The following is a 17,665-nucleotide window of genomic DNA, read 5'->3' on the forward strand; positions in this document are numbered from 1 at the left end:
ATGTTTTAAAAGACTGAGCCATTCCTCATAACTTGGTTTTCCTACACTACAGATCAGCCTACTGTGCAACCTCTGGACTTTGAAAGTTCTCTTGTGTCTTGGAGTTTCAACATGATGGGGTAGAAATTCATCTTGGCAGTAAACAGGCATTATTGCATCTACCGCCATATATCTATATATATCCTGCCTGACGTTCCGTTCTGTTGAAGACAATGAAGCTGAATATCGGGTGGGGTGTATAACATAAATAGGAGTAGGCCATTTGACCCCCTCGAGCCTGCGCCGCCATTCAATAAGATCATGGCTGATGTGGGCTTGGCCTCAAATCCACTTTCCTGCCCACTCCCCATAACTCCTGACTCCCTTATTGTTCAAAAATCTGTTTATCTCCACCTTAAATATATTCACTGACCCAGCCTCCACAGCTCTGTGGGGTAGAGAATTCCACAGATTCACAACCCTCAGAAGAAATCCTCCTCATCTCCATTTTAAATGGGCGACCCCTTGTTCTAGATTCCCCCACGAGGGAAAACATCCTCTCTGCATCCACCCTGTCAAGCCCCCTCAATCTTGTGTTTCAATAAGATCACATCTCATTCTTCTAAACTCCAAGGAATATAGGCTCATCTCAATAATTAACTTGGTGAACCTTCTCTGAACTGCCTCCAATGCAAGCATATCCCTCATTTTTTAATGAGACCAAAACTGCACGCAGTACTCCAGATGTGGTCTCGCCAACACCCTGTACCGTTGTAGCAAGACGTCCCTGCTTTTATACTCCATCCCCCCCCCCCCCCCCTTGAAATAAAGGCCAACATTCCATTTGCCTTCCTAATTACTTGCTGCACCTGCATGCTAACTTTGTGTTTCATGTACGAGGACCCCCAGATCCCTCTGTACTGCAGCATAACAGGCAGCTGATATGATTGCACTCCCACCCAAGACTAATTTCTATCCGGACGACTTCAGATTTGTAACCCAGTGACCTGGCAGTTTGGCTCAGCGTTCTGTTGGCTTGGGTTGTTGCTCCACAAAAAGTAGACATGCTCATGATATGGAGGTGTTGAGAGTCAAGATTGGAACTTAATTTTCATCAACAAAATAAACATCAGAATTCAAACCACTGCTACCCTCTACCCTGACTTTACAAATGAAACTAAGACTGACTTTCATTTGTATAGTGCTTTTCACAACCTTGGGATGTCCCAAAGTGCTTTACAGCCAATTAAGTACTTTTGAAATGTGGTTACTGTTGTAATGTAGGACAACGAGGCAGCCAACTTGCGCACAGCAAGCTCCCACATAGCAGCATGGGAATAGGAGTAGGCCATTCATCTGCCATTCAATGAGATCATGGCGGATAATGACCAGATAATCTGTTTTAGTGATACTGATTGAGGGATAAATATTGGCCAGGACACCGGGGGAACTCATTGCTTTTCCTTGCAATAGTGCCATGGCATCTTTTATGTCCACCCGAGTGGGCAGACAGGGCTTGGTTTAAAGTCTCGTCCAAAAGGCGGCAGTCCAACAGTGCAGCTCTTCAGTACTGCACTGGGAATGTCAACCTAGACTTTGTGCTCAAGTCCCTGGGGTGGGACATGAACCCATGAGCACTTGACTCGGGTGAGAGAGATACCACTGAGCCACAGTTAACATCTTGCCGTTTCCCGATCTGGCTTTGGCCTTTGCAAAAGTCTCTTTTAAACCCTAGCTGTACATCGGTTTGTAGCTTGACCCCTCTTCGTGTCTGTCTGCTTTTGTTAACCTGCCAACAGCAGGTCTCCATCGACAATAACAACTTGCGGTAATGTCCCAAGGTGTTTTGCGGGAAGGGGCGGGGGACAAAAATCAAATAGGAATAGATAATCGACTGGCTGCTGGGCTTTGGAGGGAGAGATTGAAAGGGGTGACCAAAAGCTTGGTTGAAAGGATGTCTTGGCCCATGAGATGGGTTTTGAGACGGTTTTTGAGGAGAGGTGGAGGGGTTTGAGGAGAGAGTTGTTCTGGATAAATGAATTAAGATGGGGTGAATGGCTTTCCTCATCTGTAAATTTCTTGTGTGGTTGAACAGGTTCACTGGGATTATCTTTTTTTTTTACCTTGCCTTGATTGAAGAGCGTACACAAGTCCGTGATTGTGACTTGGGGATATGTGTGTGATGAGCAGAGAGTCTAATGATTGAGTTTGTTGAACATTTGACAAGGAGACATGATTGGAGTTTATCAAGTACTGTGATGAATGACTTGCACAGTGGACTGTCAGGACAGAACAAAAGGAAATTGGTAACGAGCCTCAAGCAAGACCTGTCACAGTGGCATGTTTAAACCCCAGAGAGCTGCTTGTATAATCGGAAGCAGTTGATGTGTTCATTACCACGTCAGAGCTGAATGAATTAATAATTTTGAAACATTAGAAGATAGGAGTAGGCCATTCGGCCCCTCGAGCCTGCTCCACATTCAATGAGATCATGGCTGATCATCCAAATTCAGTACCCTGTCCCTGCCTTCTCTCCATATCCCTTGATCCCTTTAGTTTGATATTTTTCTTAATCTTGGGAGAAACTTTGCAGGATCTTTCCTCAGAAGGTTAGGTAGATTGTGGCCTAATATCTCTTTGTGGCTCAGTGTCAAATTTTGTTTGATAATGCTCCTGTAAAGCACATTGGGACATTTTACTACGTTAAAGGCGCTATGTATTTCAGTTTTTAAAAACATGCATTGTTTAAAGCTATATTCTAAGACGTGTACGTTGTCTGTCTTTTGGATGAGACATTAAACCGAGGCCCCGTCTGCCCTCTTGGGTGGATGTAAAAGATCCCGTGGCATTTTTTTTTCTCAAAGAAGAGCGAGGGCGTTCTCCCTGGTGCCTTGCCCAATATTTATCCCTCCGCTAACATCAATAAAGGAGTATCCGGTCATTATCACATTGCTGTTTGTGGGAGCTTGCTGTGCGCAAATTGGCTGCTGCGTGTCCTACATTACAACAGTGACTACATTTCAAAAAGTACGGTGGCATAGTGGTTAGCACTGTTGCCTCACAGCGCCAGGGACCCGGGATCGAATCCGGCCTCGGTTGACTGTCCTGTGTGGAGTTTGCACATTCTCCCCGTGTTTGCGTGGGTTTCCTCCGGGTGCTCCGGTTTCCTCCCACAGTCCAAAGATGTGCGGGTTAGGTTGATTGGCCATGATAAAAAAAAAAAAAAATTGGCCCTTAGTGTTAGGGGGGATTAAATACGTGGGGTTACGGGGATGGGGCTTGGGTGGGATGGCTGTCTGTGTAGGGACTGGGTGCTAGGGTTTGGATGATCAGCCATGATCTCGTTGAATGGCGGAGCAGGCTCGAATGGCCTACTCCTGCTCCTATCTTCTATGTTTCTATTTCATTGGCTGTAAAGTGCTCTGGGGCGTTCTGAGGTTGTGAAAGGGAGCTATAGAAATGCAAGTTGTTTCTTTCTTTAAAGCCACGTTATATTGTTTTTATACCATGTGGTACGTTAATACATTCCCGCACCTGACTAGATGGCCCATTCATCAGACTTCGGGGGGAGGGAATGGCTGCCAGGTGAGCCTGCACCCAGGTGGGGGGTGGGAAGCAGGGTTGATGGGCAGCTCAACTGGTCAGTCCCTAACACTAACTGTGGGAGGGTCGGAGATCAAACTTTTAGTTTTCTGTCTAAGGGTGCAGGACAGTCTGCAGAAATTTGGAATGGTGATGGTGGCAGGGGACTCTCTCCTTTTTAAGTTTACAGTCAATCAGGTCAGTGAATTCTGATTTGAAGTGAATCTAGGCCTGCATCAGTTTACATAATTTGTTGTATTACAAGGGGTGATCGATTAAATTTCACTGCAAACTATATTCATGTGAAGCGAACAAGTTTGTTGGTATACAATTAACCTCCTCTTGCTAGTATTCTCAGTCTGCTTTTGGGAAGATAGGAGCGAGAGACACACTAGGGTGTGAGGTTATGGTATCCAGTTCACACAACCAAGGGTTTCCGTGTTACAAACCCCAGGATCACCAGGGCTGAGGGTTTTCAGTTATGTGGCAAGACTAGAGAAGCTAGGATTGTTCTCCTTGGAGCAGAGATTTGATAGAGGTGTTCAAAATGAAGAACAGTTTTGACAGGAGATAAGGAGAAACTGTTTCCATTGGCAGGAGGGTCAGTAACCAGAGGGCACAGCTTTAAGGTAATTGGCCAAAGAACCAGAGGGGAAATTAGACTTTAACGCAAGGAGTTATGATTTGGAATGCGCTGCCTGAAAGGGTGGCAGAAGCCGATTCGATAGTAACTTTCAAAAGGGAATTGGATAAATCTTTAAAGATTTGCAGGGCTACAGGGAAAGAGCAGGGTAGTGGGACTAATTGGATCACTCTTTCAAAGTGTCGGCACAGGCACAATGGTCCGAATGGCCTCCTCCTGTGCTGGATCATTCTATGATCACTCTATCATATGACTTGGATATTTAATAGCAAGAGTAAACCCCTGATCGTAGGGGTCATGGAGTCTATTTACGGGAATGATGGGTGATGCTGAACCTGAGAATATATATCATTTGTTTATGGGATGTGGGCGTCTCTGGCAAGGCCAGCATTTATTGCCCTTCCCTAATTGCCCTTGAGAATGTGGTGGTGAGCCGCCGCCTTGAACCGCTGCAGTCTGTGGTGAAGGTCCTCCCACGGTGCTGTTGGGGAGGGAGTTCCAGGATTTTGACCACGCGACGATATCTACTGCAGACCCAAAATTTGCAACAGTCTTTAAAAGTTTTACATAAAATATATGTTGTGTATTAAATTTTGTAGTGTGCAGAAATAATCAAAGTTTGTGCTTTTTCCGGTTCAGAAAAATAAATCTTGGTCAAAGAGGTGGGTTTTTAAAGTGAGGTAGGGCAAAAAATATCATACAATGTAAATAACTGTGAGAGCAGGAGTGGAGGGAAGAACCAAGTTGCTAACATCTTAAGTTTTGTAAACTAACAACAACTTGCATTTATCTAACTCATTTAAAGTAGCAAAACGTCCTAAGGCGCTTCACAAGATATCGCTTAAACATTTTTGACACTGAGCCACAGGGGAGCTATCGGGACAGATCACCAAAAGCTTGGTCATCGAGATAGGTTTAAAGGAGGGGAGAGAGAGAGAGGCGGCGATGTTTAGGGAGGGAACTCCGGACAAGGCAGCTGAAAGCACGGCCGCAAGTGTTGGAGTCAAGTGAAGTTACAGGTAGTCTTGGTGATGTGTCCAGGTAAATAGTATTACAAATAGTTGGGCCTGTATCTTTCAGTATCGGCAATGTGTTTAGTTTATTTTTACCCTTAAATCATGTGATTATGCCTCCACTTCTTGGAGGCGTAATCAGGCGAAAAATGGATGTTGAGCCACAGGAGGACATATTGGGTGGGGTGACTAAAACCTTGGTCAATGAGGTGAGGTTTTAGAGAGACTTGGTGGAGAGGCTTATTACTTTTCGGGAGCAAATTCCAAAGCAAGGGGGCCTAGATAGCCATCAGTGGTGGGATGAAGGGGTGGGGAGGGGGCTGGGAAATGTGTAAGAGGCCAGAGTTGGAGGAATGGAAAGTTTGGAAGGGAGGGGAGGGAAGAGTTGGGGTGTAAGGCTGAAGGAAGTTGGTGATGGGAAAGTGTAAAGCGATGAAGGGATTCCATTCTTGTCTGTCTAATCGTAACCAGAGAATCACCTGCAACGGCTTCTCTACCTGCATCGTTACCTCTAGTGTTCTCCAAGGATCTATCCTTGGCCCCCCCTCCTATTTCTCATCTACATGCTACCCCTTGGCAACATTCAGTTACCACATGTACGCTGATGACACTCCGCTCTATCTCCTCGCCACTACTCTCAAACCCCCCCCACTGTCTCTAAATTGTCAGACTGGTTGTCTGACATCCAGTACTGGATGAGCAGAAATTTTCTCAATTAAATATCAAGATTGAAGCCATTGTTTTCAGGCCCTGCCACAAACTCCATTCCCTAGCTGACTTTAATCTAAATATAAATTGGGCTAACCAAATTAGTAACAATATTGTGGAGGGGGAATTCCTGGCGTGTTTACGGGATGGTTTCCTGGACCAATATGTCGAGGAACCAACCAGAGATCAGGCCATCTTAGACTGGGTATTATGTAACGAGAGAGGATTAATTAGCAATCTTGTGCGAAGCCCCTTGGGTCGGAGCGATCATAATATGATTGAATTCATTAAGATGGAGAATGAAGTAGTTGACTCGGAGACGAGGGTCCTCAATTTAAACAAAGGAAACTACGATGGTGTGAGTTGGGTAGGATTGATTGGGGAATGTCACTCAAGGGTTGACGGTGGATAGGCAATGGCAAACATTCAAAGACCGCATGGATGAACTACAGCATTTGTTCATCCCAGTTTGGCATAAAAATAAAACAAAAAAGTGACTCAACCGTGGCTAACAAGGGAAATTAGGGATAGCATAAGATCCAAGGAGAGGACATATAAATTGGCCAGAAAAAGCAGTAAACCTGACGATTGGGAGCAGTTTAGGATTCAACAAAGGAGGACAAAGGGATTAATTAAGAAGGGGAAAATAGAATATGAGAGTAAGCTTGCAGGGGACATAAAAACTGACTGTAAAAGCTTTTATAGATATGTGAAGCGAAAAAGATTGGTGAAGTCAAGCGTAGGTCCCTTGCAGTCAGAATCAGGGGAATTTTATAATGGGGAACAAAGAAATGGCAGACCAATTAAATACATACTTTGGTTCTGTCTTCACAAAGGAGGACACAAATAACCTCCCAGAAATGTTGGGGAACATAGGGTCTGATGAAAGGGAGGAACTGAAAGAAATCAGTATTTGTAGGGAAACGGTGTTGGGGAAATTGACAGCATTGAAGGCCGATTAAATCCCCAGGGCCTGCTAATCTACATCCTAGGGTACTTAAGGAAGTGGCCTTAGAAATAGTAGATGCATTGCTGGTCATCTTCCAAAATTCTATAGACTCTGGAACAGTTCCCGTGGATTGGAGGGTAGCTAATGTAACCCCACTATTCAAAAAAGGTGGTAGAGAGAAAACGGAGAATTATAGACCGGTAAGCCTGACATCGGTAGTGGGGAAAATGCTAGAGTTCATTATAAAAGATGTAATAGCAGAGCACTTGGAAAACAGTGACAGGATCGGACAAATTCAACATGGCTTTACAAAAGGTAAATCGTGCTTGACTAATCTACTGGAATTTTTTGAGGACTCTCTCTCTCTCTCTCTCTCTCTCTCTTTTTCTCTTTCTCTTTCTCTTTCTCTCTCTTCCTCTCTCTCTCTCTCTCCTCCTCCAGCCCCACAACCGCTCCCCCCCCCCCCCCCCCCCGAGATATCTGCGCTCCTCTAATTCTACCCTCTTGAGCATCCATGATTTTAATCGCGCAACTGTCGGTGGCCGTGCCTTCTGTTGCCTAGGCCCTAAGCTCTGGAATTCCCTGACTAAACCTCTCTGCATCTCTACCTCTCTCTTGAAGACTCTCCTCAAAACCTACCTCTTTGACCAAGGTTTTTGGCCATCTGCCCTAATTTCTCCTTATGTGGCTAGGTGTCAGATTTGTCTCCTAACACTCCTGTGAAGTGACTTGGGGCGTTTGCTATGTTAAAGGCGCTATATAAATACAAGTTTATTTTTAAGATGATGAGAATTTCTAAATTGGCTCCTGGTCCCCCAACTCCACCAATGTAGGACAGGGGCGATGGGTGAGTGGGACTTGGTGCGGGAGAAGATGCAGGCAGCAGAGTTTTGGATGAGATGAAGTTTTTGGAGGCTGGAGACTGGCCAGGAGAGCTCTCGCAGAAGAGACTACTGCAGCCCTCTCGGATACATGTGACTTTACACTAATTTGTGCTGGAGTTAAAGTCTACTTTTATTTATTTTAATCCAGATACTCCAACCCCAACTGTGAACGGGTATTTCTTCCAAGAAAGTGGTGAGTGAATTAAATGAAGTGTTGCAGTTACCAGATGCGGAATGTAAATAATTTATTTGGACGTTAAAACAATATCTGTTTTTCCGGAGGGGAGGTACGGAAAGTATGCGTATGTTAACTTTAAATATTTAACCCGGCACGTGTAATCCTGGATTCTGGGAAAATGAGCCTTTTTAAAAAAAAATAAAAAAAATATTGGCTTCACTGTTTATGGCTCTTAGCGTTGTAACCTGTTGTAACCTGATGTAGGAATGCATTTGTTTTTCGAAGGGAGATTGATTTGTAACGAGTCTTGCAGCAGTATTTGCTTGCGTTACAGTTGCTGTACTTCAAAGTAGTTCGCTGTATGTGAAGCACTTGGCGATGTTTCTGGAAGTTGTGTGGTGGTGGAAAGGGCAAATCGAGTCTCTAAGCCCAGATTCTCTCTGATAACCAATGATTTAGTTGATTTTAAACTCAAAAGATGTGGGTTGGGAATGTAAACTGATGATTCTCTAACAGTTTTTGTCCTTTTTTGGGGGGCAGGGGAGAGAGAGATCCTGATGTGGACATTTGTTCTTTACATTGGCCAATAGTGGGTGCAAATAACTTCAGAGCAAAGATGCAAGAGCTAAGATACAAGAGAACCAGACAATGGATGGGTTTGGAAAGATTTTATTGAAGCTGGATAAAGAAGTTTCCCCCCCCCCCCCCCCCCCCCTACTGCTTAGAAAGTGAGAACTTGCCTTATGAATAGCACCGTTTCTGCTGCTCCAGAACACTTCAGCCATTTGGTTACTTTTTTATCTTTTTTAAGTGTGGGGAGAAGTGGCGGCTAATTTGTACACAGCAAAATCCTGTAAACAGTAACAACAACTTGTATTTACGTAGCGCCGGTATCTTAATAAGACGTCTCAACGCGCTTCACAGGAGTGTTATCAAACCAAAGTTTGACACCGAGCCATACAAGGAGAAATTAGGGCAGATAACAAAAAAAGCTTGGTCGAAGAGGTCGGTTTTTAAGAAGGGTCTTAAAGGAGAAGTTAGAGGTAGAGAGGTTTAGGGTTTGAACAACCCGTTTAATCTGTTTGGGGGGTAAATGTTGGCAAAGTGATTGTGCCTGGGGATCTTTCTGGCACATGAGGCCTTGGTTTAATGTCTTCATCTGAAAGACAGTGCAGCACGGCACTGAATTGTCAGCGCTCGACTTCTGGAGTGGCTCGGAAGTTTTAAACAAAGCTAGGCTAACGATTAATTTACTCCTTTTTCTGCCCCACTCGCCCAGCAAGTAAATGTAGTTTTTTCCTGGACTCTGGTAACTGCTATTTTGAGTCGCAATTATTTAACACTATCTCCACTGGGATTCTCTGAGTGGCCACTTGAGTATTACAGATTGACCCTCCATGCTGTTCATGAACCTCTGTTGGTCAGTAGGTGTCTGATCTCGGAGACCTTCGCACAGTTGAGTATGCAGCTCTTGCACACTCGTGTTTTTATTTGTTCTTGGGCTGTCTGTGGCACTGACGAGACAGTATTTATTGGCCAATCATTGTTGCCCTGAGGGCATTGAGTCAATCCCATAATGTGTGACTGGAGTCTGAGGTCAGACTGGGCAGGTTCCCTTCCCTGAAGAACATTTAGTAAACAGTTGGTTTTTTACAACCTGGCCATTTTTATTTCTAACTATAGCCCATTGAGTTCGATTTCACAACTTACTGGGATTTGCACTCGTGACCTCTGGGTTGCTAGGCCACCAAAACCCTGTAATATGAAATATTTGACACTTGCTGAAGTAAATACTCAAGCTATATCATTCACTTGCTCTGCTGTGTGCTTTTGAGACTTTGTTTTAAGTGCTATAGTAAAGCATTAGCTCTGTTAATTGCACTCTCCCTCTGAGTCAGAAGGCCGTGGCATCAAACCACACCTTCAAAATCTCACTAAAACTCTTTTCGGTCGAAACCTTTTGAAACCACCCCTGTGTCACCATCTGGGTGGGAAAAATTAATACTGAACACTCTCTGCCTCTTTTTTAATCAAAATCTGCTGATGATCGTCTCCTACGGCCACACTCCATTATTCCACATTTCATTTTCTGTGCTGGTGTGAAGTGCCATAGTGCATTCAGGGCCATGTACCACCGGGCACAGAAGCATAGTGGTTATGTTACTGGACTAGTAATCCAGAGGCCTGGACTAATGATCCGGAGTAGTGAGTTCAAATCCCACGGGAATTTAAATTCAGTAAATTAAATTAAAAAAATCTGGAATAAAAAGCTAGTATCAGTAATGGTGACTATGAAACTATCTGGTTCACTATGTCCTTTTAGGGAAGGAAATCTGCTGTCCTTACCTGGTCTGGCCTATATGTGACTCTAGACCCACAGCACTGTGGTTGACTCTTAACTGCCCTCTGAAATGACCTAGCAAGCCACTCCGTTGTAAAAAAAAAACCTACGAAAAACAATAAGAATAAAACTGGATGGACCACCCGATATCGACCTCCGTACTGGCTACGGACACGACAACGGCACACCCAGCCCAGTTGACCCTGCAAAGTCTTCCTCGCCAACATCTGGGGACTTGTGCCAAAATTGGAAGAGCTGTCCTACAGACTAGTCGAGCAACAGTCTGACATAGTCATACACTCGGAATCATACCGTTTAGCCAATGTCGCAAACTCCGCCATCACCATCAATAGGTATGTCCTGTCCCACCGGCAGGACAGACCCACCAGGGGTGGTATACAGTTGGGAAGGAGTGGCCATGGGAGTCCTCAACATTGACTCTGGACCCCATTTGAAGTCTCATGACTTCAGGTCAAGCATGGGCAAGGAAACCACCTGCTGATTACCACCTACCACCCTCCCTCAGCTGATGAATCAGTACTCATCCATGTTGAACACCACTTGGAAGAAGCACTGAGTAGCAAGGGCACAGAATGTACTCTGGGTGGGGGACTTCAATGTCCATCACACAGTGTGGTTCGGTAGCACCACTACTGACCGAGCTGGCTGAGTCCTGAAGGACATAACTGCCAGTCTGGGCCTGTGACAGGTGGTGAGAGAACCAACACGAGGGGGAAAAACCTACTTGACCTCGTCCTCCCCAATCTACCTGTCGCAGATGCATCTGTCCATGACAGCATTGGTAGCAGTGACCACCACAGTCCTTGTGGAGACAAAATCATGTCTTCACACTGAGGACACCCTCCATCATGTTGTGTGGCACTACCACCATGCTAAATGGGATAGATTTCAGAACAGATCTGTGAGCCATCAGCAGCAGCAGAATTGCATTCCACCACAATCTGTAACCTCATGGCTCGGCATATCTCTCTCTACCATTACCATCAAGCCAGGGGACCAACCCTGGTTCAATGAGGAGTGTAGAAGAGCATGCCAGGAGTAGCACCAGGTGTACCTAAAAATGAGGTGCCAACCTGGGGAAGCTGCAACACAGGACTACATGCACGCTAAAAAGCAGAAGCAGCATGCTATAGGCAGAACTAGGTGATTCCCCCACAATCAAGGGATCAGATCAAAGCTCTGCAGTCCTGCCACATCCAGTTGTGAATGGTGGTGGAGCATTAAACAACTAACGGGGGAAGGAGGAGGCTCCATGAATATCCCCATCCTCTGATGGCGGAGCCCAACACACGAATGCAGAAGACAAAGCTGAAGCGTTTGCAGCCAGAAGTGCCGAGTGGATGATGCATATCGGCCTACTCCTGAGGTCCCCAACATCACAGAAGCCAGTCTTCAGCCAATTCGATTCACTCCACGTGATATCAAGAAATGGCTGAGCTCACTGGGCACAGCAAAAGCTATGGGCCCCGACCACATCCCAGCTGTCGTGCTGAAGACTTGTGCTCCAGAACTAGCCACGCCTCTAGCCAAGCTGTTACAGTACAGCTACAACACTGGAATCTATCCAACAATGTGGAAAACTGCCCAGGTATGTCCTGTCCACAAAGCAGGACAAATCCAATTTGGCCAATTACAGTCAACTGTGCTATCAAGCAGCACTTGCTCACCAATAACCTGCTCCCTGATGCCCAGTTTGGGTTCCACCAGGACCACATGGTTCCAGACCACATTACAGCCTTGGTTCAAACATGGACAAAGGAGCTGAATTCCAGAGGTGAGGTGAGAGTGACTGCACTTGACATCAAGGCAGCATTTGACCGAGTGTGACATCAAGGAGCCCTAGTAAAACTGAAGTCAATGGGAATCGGGGCTGGAGTCATACCTAGCACAAACAAAGATGGTTTTGGTGGTCAATCATCACAGCCCCAAGACATCACTGCAGGAGTTCCTCGGGGCAGTGTCCTCGGCCCAACCATCTTCAGCTGCTTCATCAATGACCTTCCCTCCATCATAAGGTCAGAAGTGGGGATGTTCGCTGATGTTCAGTGCCATTCACAACTCCTCAGATAATGAAGCAGTCCATGCCCGCATGCAGCAAGACCGTGACGGCGTTCATGCTTGGGTTGATAAGTGGCAGGTAGCATTTGTGCCAGGCAGTGACTTTCTCTAATAAGCCAGCGTCTAACCACCGCCCCATGACATTCAACAGCATTACCATCGCTGAATCCCCCACCATCAATATCCTGGGGGTCACCATTGACCAGAAACTTAACTGGACCAGCCACATAAATGCTGTGGCAACAAGAGCAGGTCAAAGGCTGGGTATTCTGCAGCGAGTGTCTCGCCTCCTGACTCCCCAAAGCCTTTCCACCATCTACAAGGCACAAGTCAGGAGTGTGATGGACTACTCGCCACTTGCCTGGATGAGTGCAGCTCCAACAACACTAGAAGCTCAACACCATCCAAGCCCACTTGATTGGCACCCCATCCACTACCTTAAACATTAACTCCCTCCACCACCAGCAACCCGTGGCTGCAGTGTGTACCATCTACAAGATGCACTGCAGCAACTTGCCAAGGCTTCTTCGGCAGCACCTCCCAAACCCGCGACCTCTTCCACCTAAAAGGACAAGGGCAGCAGGCAACTCCAAGTTACACACCATCCTGACTTAGAAGTATATCGCCATTCCTTCATCATTGTAGCTGGGTCAAAATCCTGGAACTCCCTCCCTAACAGCACCACACGGACTGCAGCGGTTCAGGAAGGCGGCTCACCACCACCTTCTCGAGGGCAACTAAGGATGGACAATAATTGCCAGCGACGCCCACATCCCATGAACGAATAAATTTTAAAAATTTTCTTTTTACTCCCCTCGGCAATTTTTGGTTTGGAAATTGAGGTGAAAGATTATATTGTGATGCAAAGTGATAGCTTCCTTTCCCTTTAATACCAACCGCTCTCAAGGGATCTTGATCTTCTCCTGGGAAATCTTCCCATTGTCCTTGATTTAACATGCTGGAATGTCCTGAGCTCCTGAAAGGTGCAATATAAACACACGCCTGTCCTTTTCAAATTTAGACACCCTTCAGTGATCTTCAGCATGGTGATGGTTCTGACATTGAGTACTGGAAAGAGATTGTTCGTCTACTTTATTCCTCCAGGAATTATTGCCATGGAAGGAGTTCAGCGAAGATTCACCAGGCTGATAGCTGGGATGGCAGGAATGATGTATGAGGAGCGATTGGGACGATTGGGCTTGTACTTGCTGGAGTTTAGAAGAATGAGAGGGGATCTCATTGAAACTTATAAAATTCTGGCAGGACTGGACAGACTAGATGCAGGAAGGATGTTCCTGATGGTCGGGGAGTCCAGAACCAGGGGTCACAGTCTAAGGATAAAGGGTAAGCCTTTTGGGACAGAGATGAGGAGGAATTTCTTCACCCAGAGAGTGGTGAACCTGTGGAATTCTCTACCACAGAAGGCAGTAGAGGCCAATACATTAAATATATTCAAGAAGGAGTTAGATATATTTCTTAAAGCTAAAGGGATCAAGGTGTTGGGAGAAAGCAGGGACCGGGTACTGAACTTGGATGATCAGCCATGATCGCATTGAATGGTGGAGCAGGCTCAAGGGGCCGAATGGCCTACTCCTGCTCCTATCTTCTATGTTTCTATTATACAGGCTCGTATTGGCACCACGCAAATGTCCTTGCAGACCTCGACATTTGGTCTCTGGGTCTCGAGGGAGGCTGGAGCTGCTTTGTTTGCAGTGAACTGCTTGGCTATTTTAAGTGGGAAGGGCTGATTTTTTGTATGCAAGTCAAGTAACTCCTGAGGCATAGTGAAGGGGGAAGGAAGGGAGGGTCCAAAGCTGAAGATTGGGTGGAGTTGACGAATCCATTGAAGGTTCATCCACTGCTTTTTGTGTACCACTAGGGGGTATATACAAGTTATACAACAAAGCACAATGCTCAGCAAATAAATCCAAGTCTGATTTTTGGATCTTTTGAGCCAATGTGGTTAGATTTTCATAGATCAATAGAAACTTACAGCTTGGCCCGTCATGCCTGTGCCGGCTCTTTGAAAGAGCAGTCATGCTCAGTCCCACAGCCCTGCATTTTCTCCATAACTCTCATCATCTTGAAAACCTCAACGGTCAACTCTTAACCTTCTCTGTTCCAAGGAGAACAGTCCTAACTTTTCCAACCTCTCCTCATAACTGAAGTTCCTCATTCCTGGTAAACCTTCTCTGTCCCCTTTCTAAAGCCTTTACATCTTTCCTGAAATGTGGTGCACAGAATGGTCCACAACACGCCAGCTGCGGCCTAACCAGTAATTTTATAAAGTTCTAGCATGATCTCTCACTTGAAAGCTCGGCTGCCCGTGTCCTAACTCTCTCCCAATCCCATTTGCCCATCACCTCTGAGCTCGCTGACCAACATTGGCTCCTAGTTAAGCAGCGCCTCGATTTCAAAATTCTCCTCGTTTTCAAATCCCTCCATGGCCTCTTCCCTAACTATCTCTAATCTCCTCCAGCCCCACAACCCCACCCCAGAGATATCTGCGCTCCTCTAATTCTGCCCTCGAGCATCCCTGAATATAATCGCTTAACCATTGGCAGCCGTGCCTTCTGCCTTCAAGGCCCTAAGCTCTGGAATTCCCTCCCTAAACCCCTCCACCTCGCTACCTCTTTCCTCCTTAAGACGCTCCTTAAAACCTACCTCTTTGACCAAGCTTTTGGTCACCTGCCCTAATTTATCCTTCTGTGGATCTGTCATTTTTTGTTTTAAAATAATCCTGTGCCACGCCTTGGGACGTTTTACTACATTAAAGGCGCTATATAAATACAAGTGTTTTTAATTAAAAAAAAAAAAAAAAAAAAAAATCGCTTATGGGATCTGGGCGTCGCTGGCAAGGCCAGCATTTATTGCTGTTGTTTATTCTATCCCTCTATTTTAAAACCCAAGTAACCCATATGCTTTTTTGACCACCTTGTCAACATGCCCTGCCACCATTTTTTTACGGAATTGTGTATTTTGTGGAGTAAAAATTTTTGCGCACTTCTGAGTAGTGAAGCTTGAGTTCAATTAATTAATTAACCAGAAGGCTATGGAGATATCTGCCAGCAAGCAATATACCAGCCAAGCAGTTTTTGAGGAAAGGTAGTTCCATGGAATCTGTAACCACTAGGTTCCTTTTCCTCTCTTCTCCACCCCAAATTAATAAAATCTCCTTTTAATCAAAACAAGGAATCATTGACATTTGAATTGAATACCCTGGAATAGATCAAAGTGTGTTGGTGACATCTAGTGGGAGGGCTTCAAAGTTGCTGCCATCGATTTTTGAGATTTTGTGCATTCCATTTTAATCAGATGGGGTCTGCGCGAGCGATCAAAAGATGCTCTTTAGTCCCTCAGCGCTATTAAGAGCGGGGAGTTCTCTGCTTCCCTGGCCAACATCCCTGCTTCAGTGTAACCAAAAAAAGCAAATTTAACTGGCCTTTCATCATTGGCTGTTTGGGATCTTACTGGAGGGGAATGTCTACTGTGCCTGCGCTCAACCTATGTGAAGTGATCTTTCCTTTTTTAAATAAGTGAAAGTATTTCTCAACTGGATAGATACAAGTCTCCGTATAATGGGTTGACTTCAAAACCTCAATTAACAGGACAGCTTATAATGCACCTAATTAAAGTAGGGGTTAAGGGTAGCTTCTCGGACTGGTAAAAGTGGTGTTCCTAAAGGATCGGTGCTGGCACTACTATTGTGCACAATTTACATGAACGGTTTGGACTCTGGAATTGGAAGTACAATTTCAAAATTGTGGGCAAATCCAAAACTTGGGGGCCTAGATACAAGGTGGTCACCAATAAATCCAATGGGCAATTCAGGAAAAACTTCTTTAGTTGTGCAACTCGCTACCACATGGAGTAGTTGAGGCGAACAACATCGATGCATTTAATGGGAAGCTAGATAAGTACATGAGGGAGAAAGGAATAGAAGGATATTCTGATAGGGTGGGAGGAGGCTCATGTGGGGCACAAAACGTTGGTTTGGACCAGTTGGGCTGAATGGCCTTGTTTCTGTGCTGTAGACTCTAATTCTATAACACATGTACACTTTGACTGCAGCAGTAAAAACTAGAAGTGCCGGTTTGCTGAATGCCCCTTCTCTCTGCTGATCCTATTGAAGATCAAGTTCTTTTGCTGAAATAAACAGGAACTTCCTGCAGTCTGCCAGCTACACAATCTGCTATGTTCTTTTGAGGGTACAGTGTAATAATCCCAAATGCCACTTCTGTTTTGGACCTATGCCGTGTGAGTGACAAATTGCAAGCTAAATAGCCTGTGTGTGTTTGTGTGGTTTATGTCGTCTCCCCTGCGAGAGAGAGCGAGAGAGTTTCCTTGTCAGCCAGTGTCCATGTTGCTTTGTCTGTAGAGTTTTTTTTGCCTTAATCAGTTTCCAGTTCCGGAAGAACTGGCCACAAGACAAACCTGTGTCGACCAAAGCCGTGTGGATTAAAACCCCTTGAGTGTTTCTTTTTTAAACAAAAAAGGGCAATGTTGTTGTGGAGAAAAATATGGCACTTCTTGAAAAATAAAACGGTGTGCTTTATAAAACTGTGCAGAATCATGGTGCCATGTAATTTAGCAATTGTGCAAGTTAGCTCAAGTAGATTTTTCTTACAAACCCAGTGGGTTGGTGGGGGGGTGGTAAATTGCCATTTCCCTCAAGAAGGCTCTTTCCCTTTTAAAACCAAACGGCACCATGCCTGGTGCCAGTTGCTCGTTTGAGCACAAGTGCAGGCTTTTCCCACAGGATTCAGTGGAGTTGGGTTTTTCCTTGAACTTTGATGATTGTGCAGAAGCAATTTTTAAGCGTGAATGTTTTATTTGGGGGGGGGGGGCGCAATGGTGCTTTTTGTTGTGTTGATCTTTTATTGCAGGCTGTTGTCATGGAAACCCAAACATCCACAGATTGGCACCAAGTAGAATGTTTGTTTACTACTGCGCTCTCGCTCTCGCTCTCTGACGGCAGTGGTTCAAGAAGGAAGCTCACCACCACCTTCTCTAGGGCAATTTGGGATTGGCAATAAATGTTGGCCTTGCCTGTGACGCCCACATCCCATAAATGAATTTAAAAAATAAATAAATAAAATCAAATTCTCCCCTGTGTCCTGCCCAAAATTTAGCCCTCAACCAACCTCACTAAAACAGATTATCTGGTCATGATCACATTGCTGTTTGTGGGAGCTTGCTGTTCACAAATTGGCTGCTGAGTTTCCTATATTCCCAAGAGTGACTACATTTCAAAAGTACTTCATTGGCTGTAAAACGCTTTGGGATGCCCTGAGGTTGTGAAAGGCGCT

The 17,665-nt window shown here is 45.2% G+C and overlaps 1 protein-coding gene across 2 annotated transcripts in view; it reads left to right on the forward strand.

Annotated features, from left to right (window-relative positions):
* Positions 1 to 17,665, forward strand: part of slc4a11 (solute carrier family 4 member 11) — a 165,959-nt gene that overhangs the window by 12,747 nt on the left and 135,547 nt on the right. Inside the window, exon 2 of one of the 2 annotated variants that reach the window (XM_085975597.1) lies at positions 7,907 to 7,951. The exons of the other annotated variant lie outside the window; for it this stretch is intronic. Within the exon in view, the coding sequence (XP_085831723.1) occupies positions 7,907 to 7,951 (45 nt within the window). The remainder of the gene's footprint in view (positions 1 to 7,906; positions 7,952 to 17,665) is intronic. 2 annotated transcript variants of the gene reach the window in all.

This window comes from Somniosus microcephalus, chromosome 2 (genome assembly GCF_052327205.1).
Source record: "Somniosus microcephalus isolate GS21.2 chromosome 2, FLI_Smic_1.0, whole genome shotgun sequence".
Taxonomy (NCBI): domain Eukaryota; kingdom Metazoa; phylum Chordata; class Chondrichthyes; order Squaliformes; family Somniosidae; genus Somniosus; species Somniosus microcephalus.